The sequence below is a fragment of the Balaenoptera musculus genome, chromosome 19 (assembly GCF_009873245.2).
Source record: "Balaenoptera musculus isolate JJ_BM4_2016_0621 chromosome 19, mBalMus1.pri.v3, whole genome shotgun sequence".
Taxonomy (NCBI): Eukaryota; Metazoa; Chordata; class Mammalia; order Artiodactyla; family Balaenopteridae; genus Balaenoptera; species Balaenoptera musculus.
In genome coordinates, this window is record NC_045803.1 from 40,704,766 (window position 1) to 40,712,752 (window position 7,987).

The 7,987-nt window shown below is 46.4% G+C and overlaps 1 protein-coding gene across 2 annotated transcripts in view; it reads left to right on the forward strand.

The window, feature by feature from the left end:
* Positions 1-4,442, forward strand: part of CDH5 (cadherin 5) — a 37,203-nt gene extending 32,761 nt beyond the window's left edge. For both annotated transcript variants that reach the window (XM_036834644.1, XM_036834645.1), the window contains exon 12: positions 1,577-4,442. In XM_036834644.1, coding sequence (XP_036690539.1) covers positions 1,577-2,091 — 515 coding nt within the window. In that variant the 3' untranslated portion in view covers positions 2,092-4,442. The remainder of the gene's footprint in view (positions 1-1,576) is intronic.
* Positions 4,443-7,987: the final 3,545 nt, after the last annotated feature.

The window sequence follows — 7,987 nt, forward strand, 5'->3', positions numbered from 1 at the left end:
CTCCAGCCTTGACATCTCTTTTCTTCTTGTTTGGGCCTCAGAAACTTTAGGAGCATTTTAGGCCTTGCCTTAGTTTGGGTTCCCCAGGAAGCAGACCCTGGGATCAGGATTGGGGTGCACATGGTTTATTTGAGAGGCACTCCCAGGAAGCCCCAGAAGGAAGAGGGGGAGTGAGACTGGAAAGGTAGGCAGCCCATCAAGGGCAAGTTGTCACACAAGTTGCCACCTTGGGACACTGCAGCTTCTTCTCACTGGAGACTGGGTGGCGGCACTCACAGCCCATGTTTTTCCAGCGATGCCCACCAGCTGATGGTGGGGCTCCTCCCAGAGGTGTAAGTTCTCCTGCGTTTCACCTGGGGCAGGGGCTGGCCCTCCAGAGGAAGCCCTTGGGTGCTTAGAGGTCACCCTGTGCACTACAATGATGGGACCGGGGGACACAGTGAGGGACCCACATTATCTGCTCCAGGCCTTTCCTGCCAGTGGCTTCCCTGAGAGGCCCCCTGGCAGTGCCTCCGCTTCTGGGGCTTCTGTGGCAAAGAGTCCAGACCCAGATTTTCCTCTCAATAAAAGTTAATAATAATGATATACTGGCATCACCACCACACACAGAACTGCACTTAACCTCATAGCCACCTTATCAAATAGAAACAGAGCAGAGGAGTCATCACTTCCATTTTACAGGCAAGGAAACAGAGGCTCAGAGAGGGCATCCTGGCTTTTCTTAGGTATGGAACAGTTTGTTAGGTAACTCGAGGCTAGAAGGACAGAGTCTAGGGATGCTCCGAGCCTACTTCTAGGGGCTCTCTGCCCCACATGGTCCACCCCTCCTGGGGGCTGGCAACCGTCATGCAGTCACACACCTCAGAGCTTCGAGCAGGGCCAACATCACACCGCTGCCTGATCGTGGGACTCTGGGCACGTCACTCAGCTTCTCTGAGCTCGGTTTGCTCATGTAAAATGGGATATTAATACCCACTTTGAGTAAAAGAACATGAAAATGTGCCAATACCATGCCAGCATGTATACAGTAGGTGCTCAAGAGTAGCTGCTGCTACTGCAATGGGTGCCACGTCTACCAGCACCACCATGACCCATCATCATCATCATCATCATGGCTCAGAATCTTTGCACTCCAAATTCCAACTCCATCCCTTTCCCCATTTCTGCCCCAACCTCTGGCCTCCTGGCCTTTGGACAAGGCACAGAAGGATTTGCCACAGTGGTTAAGAGGAGGGAGGAACTGAGGATGCCGGTAGATGGGCAGGAGAGTGGCAGGAGAGAATGAACTTGAGGGAGGCCCATTCTGTTGCTCTCCCCCTACCCCTACTGTGGCCAGGACACCAACAAGGATGGATCCTGGGTCGGGGTGGGGTGGAGATGACTCGAGTGGGAGCGAGGTGGACCCACCAGGTGTCTAGACCAAACCAAAACTTCTGCGTTGGCCCAGCTGCCACTGGGAGCTGGGCTGGCCCAGGGATTCCCAGGGAGGAGGGGAGGGTGCAGGTGAACCTCGGGGAGGGGGTGTCCGCCGCTCTGCTGGGCCATGGCTGACCAGCTCTGGCTCGCTCGTTCACAGTGATCACCCTCCTCATCATCCTGCGGCGGCGGCTCCGGAAGCAGGCCCGCGCCCACGGCAAGAGCGTGCCGGAGATCCACGAGCAGCTGGTCACCTACGACGAGGAGGGCGGCGGCGAGATGGACACCACCAGCTACGACGTGTCGGTGCTCAACTCGGTGCGCCACGGTGGGACCAAGCCCCCGCGGCCGGCGCTGGACACGCGGCCGTCCCTCTACGCACAGGTGCAGAAGCCGCCACGGCACGCGCCCGGGGTGCACGGGCCCGGGGAGATGGCCGCGATGATCGAGGTGAAGAAGGACGAGGCGGACCACGACGGTGGCGGCCCACCCTACGACACGCTGCACATCTACGGCTACGAGGGCGCCGAGTCCATCGCCGAGTCCCTCAGCTCCCTGGGCACCGATTCATCTGACTCGGACATCGATTATGACTTTCTCAATGACTGGGGACCCAGGTTCAAGATGCTGGCCGAGCTGTATGGCTCGGACCCCCGGGAGGAGCTGGTGTATTAGGGGACCGCGGGCCTCTGGGCCTGGGGACCCAAACCACTGCAGCTCAGGCTAGTCGGACACGGGCACTGAGCCCTCCAATCGTAGCACTCATGTCCCAGCCTAAGAGCCCTTCCTCATGGGTCCCACAGACCTCACCAGCTTGGATGACAAAATCCAAGTCCCTGGCATGTCCAGGAACATATTTCAGTGATGGTTACTCCCAAAACGCTGGAAAACACCAGGCTGGTGTTCTGTCTGGGCTGAGACATCCACATAACCCTGTCACCTGCTACTACGGGTCCAACTCAAAGACTTTCTCTGGCTTCTCAAAGCAGATTATGCTCAACTGCCAGGGGGAGGTCTTCCCCTGAGGTCCCTGAACCCCTGGGTGGGGGGGGGGGGGTCCTGGTGCCTGTCACCTGGAGGCAAGGGGCTGGATGGCATGACTGTGGGGCCAGACTCTCTGTAGCCCAGTCCCACAGGAGACTGGGACCACCCACCAGGCCTGCCCTGCTTTAGCTTCCTCACACCCTCCCAAGACCCCCAGCATTCCGCAGCCTCTCCCCAGGCCTGTCAAAAGGGAGGAAGGGCCTCTTGACATCCCCCAACCCTGGGTCTTGAGGTGACCTCACTGGCCTGCCATGCCTGTAACTATGCTGTACTGTGTACTGAAAATTCATCCAAGGTCAGGGAAATGGCTCGTTGAACTTTAAAGCAACTGTGAATTCATCCTGGAGGGACAGTAGAGACCAAACGAGACCACAGATCATAGGGTGAGGGCCACCTCTGCACCCACTCCCGCCAGAGAGGGCCAGGAGTCGCTGTGACCCCAATTTGAGACTCATGACACCCCTCCAGTTTTGCCTGGGAAGCGGGGCAGATGTTCCCGGAGCAGACCTCTCCCCGCCTCGCCCGGTCACTCATTCATGCTGTCTCTTTCTTTTTTCTTTCTCTCCATCTACTCTTGATCTCTTGACTTAGAGGCACTTAAGGTGTGACCCACATCAACTCTGGCCAAAGTCCAAACCCAAACATGACTGCGCAACACAGCTGTGTCATTTGCCTTTACACCTCGTTGTTGCCACATCTCAGGGAACCCCAGCAGGGCCCCATCCCTACAGAAGGCAAGGCCCCTGCTCAGGCCCAGTGGTCACCTGTTCCTCTTCCACTTTCAGCCACATATGGAACTTTCCACTGCAAACACACCTTGGGGAAGTGGCATCACTCGATGGGGGTGCGGGGAAGAAGGCAAACTCTCTGACTCACCATTTGTCATTGACCAAGGTTCCTGCTCTGGGCAAGGCCCCTCAATTCAGGGGATTGTAGATAACACTGACTCTTTATTTTTAACCAATAACGAGTTTTTCATATTTTTTTTTTTTTACTAATAATACATATACATTTCTAGCTCTCACAAACATATAGAATAAGGGTTTTTGCATAATAAGCAGGTTGCTATTTAGGTTAACAATTTTAATTCAGGGTTTTTAGTTGGATAAACAAATTCCTGTAACCTTCTATTTCCTATCGTTGTAGTAATTGCTCTAGTGATAATGACTATATATATATATTGGCTACACTGGTGCATGGGACATACTGTATTTTTTTATAACTAAATAAAGAAAAATCTTGAAATACTTCTCTTTCTAGAGCTGAGCGAGCTCATGTGAAACACAAGCACATACACCACCACCATCATCAGAGGAACCCAGGGTGCAAGGCGACATTTGCAGTCAGGATTTCAGAAACACACTGCAGGAAAGTGATTGCAGCAGAGAATAACAAGGGACACCTAGTCCATCCCGGTCTCCTCTCAGAGCCCCATGCCTTCCCTCAGCCTCTGTACATGGCCCCCAATCCCACCCCGACTCTACACAGCAGGCAGGGCCTCTGGAAGCTGGAGCTGCCACACCTTTTCCAACTGACAAATGAACCAGACGAGTGATATACATCAGCAGTGAGGGAGGAAATCAATCTAATTAGCTGGTTGACAACAGTGATTGAGCAGCTGGCACTTTAGTGGGGTGTGTGGACCCCAACATTGGGGTCTGCCTGGAAAACCTCACAATCAAAAATGAGAACAGGAAGCCTCTTTTCCAGACTTAGGACTTGAATTGGGTAGGTGGGAGATGAAGCTCACTTCAGCAAGGCCCCTGCTCCTTGATTTCCTGCAGGATTTCCTGGGCAGTGTGTCTCCCAGGGATGATATTTTGCAAACTGTGCTCTGGATAAACACTACTTCCTGGAGCTCTCAGGGGGCAATTTGTCTTAATTCCAATTTTGCTCTAATTTCACTGGCATTTCTTTTTTGATCCATTGGTTATTTGAAATGTATTGTTTAATTTCCAAACATTTGTGAATTTTCCAAATTTCCTTCCATTATTGATTTCTAATTTCATTCCATTGTGGTCAGAGAGCATAAATTTTATGATTTAAATCCTTGTAAATTTACTGATACTAGTTTTATACCCTAACATATGTTTTATCCTGAAGAATGTTCCATGTGCACTAGAGAGGAATATGTATTCTACTGTTGTGATGGAGTGTTCTATAGTGGTATGTTAGTGTTGTTCAAGACTTTTATTTCCACACTGATCTTCTGTCTAGTTAGTCTATCAATTATTGAAAGTCTAATGCTAAAATCTCCAGCTATTACTGTTGAATTGTATATTTCTCCCTTCAACTCTTGTCAGATTTTGCTTCATATATTTTGAGTCTCTGTTGTTACAGGCATATAATCTTATAATTTTTATACCTTCTTGATGGATTGACCCTTTTAGCATTATAAAATGTACCTCTTTACATTTAGTCACAATTTTTATCTTAAAGTCTATTTTGTCTGATATTAGTATAGTCACTCCAGCTCTCTTTTGGTTACTGTTTACATGGTATATCTTTTTCTATCCTTCTCTTTTCAACCTATTTGTGTCTTTTAATATAAAGCGTGTCTTCTGTGAACAAAATATAGTTGGATCAGGGCAGTTTATCCATTCTACCAATCTCTATTTGATTGAAATGTTTAATCCTTTTACATTTAATTACCAACAAGGTAGGGTTTATGTCTGTCATTTTCCTATTTGTATTCTTTGTCTTATGTGTTTTTTGTTCCTCTATTACCCCATTATTGCCATTTTTATGTTAAATAGATATTTTATAGTGTACCATTTTAATTCTCTTGACGTTTCTTTTACTGTATTTTGTTTTTTTCTTAATGGTTCTCCTAAGGATTATACTTAAAATCTTAACTTATAACAATCCAGTTAGAATTTGTACCAACTTAAGTAGTGTACAAAACTTTGCCCCTAATAGATCCACTCCCTCCCCCCTCCTTTGTGCTATCACTGTTGTACATATTACATTTTTATACATCGTATGCCCATCAACATAGATTTATAATTATTGCTTTATACAGTTGTCTTTTAAATCATATAGGAGGCAAAAAAGAGTTACAAACTACATATATACTGCTTTTTTTTTTTATAAATGTATTTATTTTATTTATTTATTTTTGGCTGCATTGGGTCTTCGTTGCTGCGTGTGTGCTTTCTCTAGTTGCGGTGAGTTGGGGCTCTTCTTCATTGCGGTGTGCGGGCTTCTTATTGCGGTGGCTTCTCTTGTTGCGGAGCATGGGCTCTAGGCGCGCAGGCTTCAGTAGTTGTGGCTCGTGGGCTCTAGAGCACGGGCTCAGTAGTTGTGGTGCACGGGCTTAGTTGCTCCATGGCATGTGGGATCTTCCCAGACCAGGGCTCAAACCCGTGTCCCCTGCATTGGCAGGCAGATTCTTAACCACTGCACCACCAGGGAAGCCCTATACTGTCTTTTATATTTACCTATACAGTTACCTTTATCGCTGATCTTTATTTCTTCATGTGGATTCAAGTTACTGTCTATTTTCTTTCATTTCAGCCTGAATGATCCCTTTAGTATATTTTGTAGGGAAGGTCTGCTAGTGAGGAATCTATTTTATCTGGGAAGTCTTGATTTCACCTTTATTTTTTGCAGGATAGTTTTGCTAGATATGGAATTACTGGTTGATAGGCTTTTTCTTTCAGCCCTTTGAATGTCATCCCACTGCCTTCTGGCCTCCCTGGCTTCTGATGAGAAATTGAGTGTTAATCTTATTGAGGAAACGTTTTATGTGATAAGCTGTTTCTCTCTTGCTGCTTTCAATATTCCCTCTGTCTGTGATTTTCAACAGTCTCATTATGATGTGTCTAGAGTTGATCTTAGGAGTTCATTGAACTTTTTAGATGTGTAGATTAATATTTTTATCAAATTTGGGAAGTTTGGGACCATTATTTCTTCAAATATTCTGTCTCTTTCTCTCCCTCCTTTCCTCTGGGACTCTCATTATGCAAATATTAGGATGCTTGCTAATGTCCAATGGGTATCTAAGGCTCTATTAATTTTCTTTTTTCTGCTCCTCAGACTAGATTATCTCAATTAACCTATCCTCAAGTTTGCTGACCCTTTCTTCAGCTAACTCACATTTGCTCTTGAGGTCTTCTAGTGTATTTTCCTTTCACTTATTGTACTTTCAACTCCAGAATTTCTATTTGGTTCTTTTTTATACCTCTTTATTGATATTCTCTATTTGTTGACACACCACTCTCATACTTCTCTTTCATTCTTTAGATATGGTTTCCGTTAGTTCTTTGAAAAGATTTTAAATAACTGGCTTAAAGTATTTGTCTAGTAAGTCCAACCTTCGGGTTTCTTTAGGGATAATTTCTATTGATTGCTTGTTTTCTTGTGAATGGGCCATTCTTTCTTATTTCTTGGCATGTCTCATAATTTCTATAGAAAATTGGATATTTAAATAATACAATATGGCAACTGTGGAAACCAGATCCCTAACCCCCAGAGTTTGCTGTTGCTGGGTTTTGTTGCTGCTGCAGTTTGTTTAGTGACTTTCCTAAACTAATGCTGTAAAGTTTGTACTCTTTGTTGTGTGCGGTCACTGAAGTCTCTGTTTGGTAGCGGTCAGTTAGCAATTGGACAGAGTCCCTTAAATGTCTGGAATGAATAAGTCTCTCAGCATTTGCCAAGGAGTTCTGTGGGTATGTTGGGGAACTCCTTTGATACTCAGGCAGGCAGTCTACAAATCTGCCTTAGCCTTAACTTTTTGTTGCACAGAGCCTTCAGGTCAGTCAGAGGTGAGAGCTTAGGGCCTTCCCAGGTCTTCTCTGAGAATGTGCACATCCCTGCACATGTGAGAGGCCTTTTAGATTCCCAGGAATATGCCAAAGTTTTTCAAAGCCCTCTGTGGACAGCTCATTCCCTAACTTTTCCTTTAAGACTTTTGGTTAGCTTCTTGTTTGCCCTAGTTGTTATCATTGTCTCAGGCAACTGTGATGTTAAATGATTGCCACTGATTATCTTCAACAAATGCCCCCAGGAAAAAAGCCTTGCTTGCATTAAGCAAGCTTCAAGCCAGGTCAAATAAACACAACCTTTCAAGGGAGGTCATCTAGGGAACCACCAGATGGGTCAAATGATGACAGTTATCTGGGAATTGAGCTTTGGAGGAGTTCCAATTCTGTTCTGCCCCTTCCAGTGGCTTCCAGGCTGCTGATTTTCACTGTTAATTGTGGAGCTACTGGGTTTCAAGGCTACTACAGGACTGAAGAGAGGGGAATGGGACTATGGAAAGTTAAAACACTACAAAGTTCACTATTCTTACCAAGATTATCTGATTGTTTTTAATGAACACTCCTTGGATTGTTTCAAGCCTTTGGTTAATTTCCAGAGTTCTGAAAAAGTTGATTTTGATAACTTTTTCCAGTGTTCTCATTGCTTTTATGGAAAAGAGGATTTCCTTATTCTGCCATTTCTGCTGATGTCACCCCCTCAGGCTGGTTTTTGTGTTCTCTTTTCCTACTTGTCTGAAGTGCCTGCCCTCTGAACTCACAGTTTT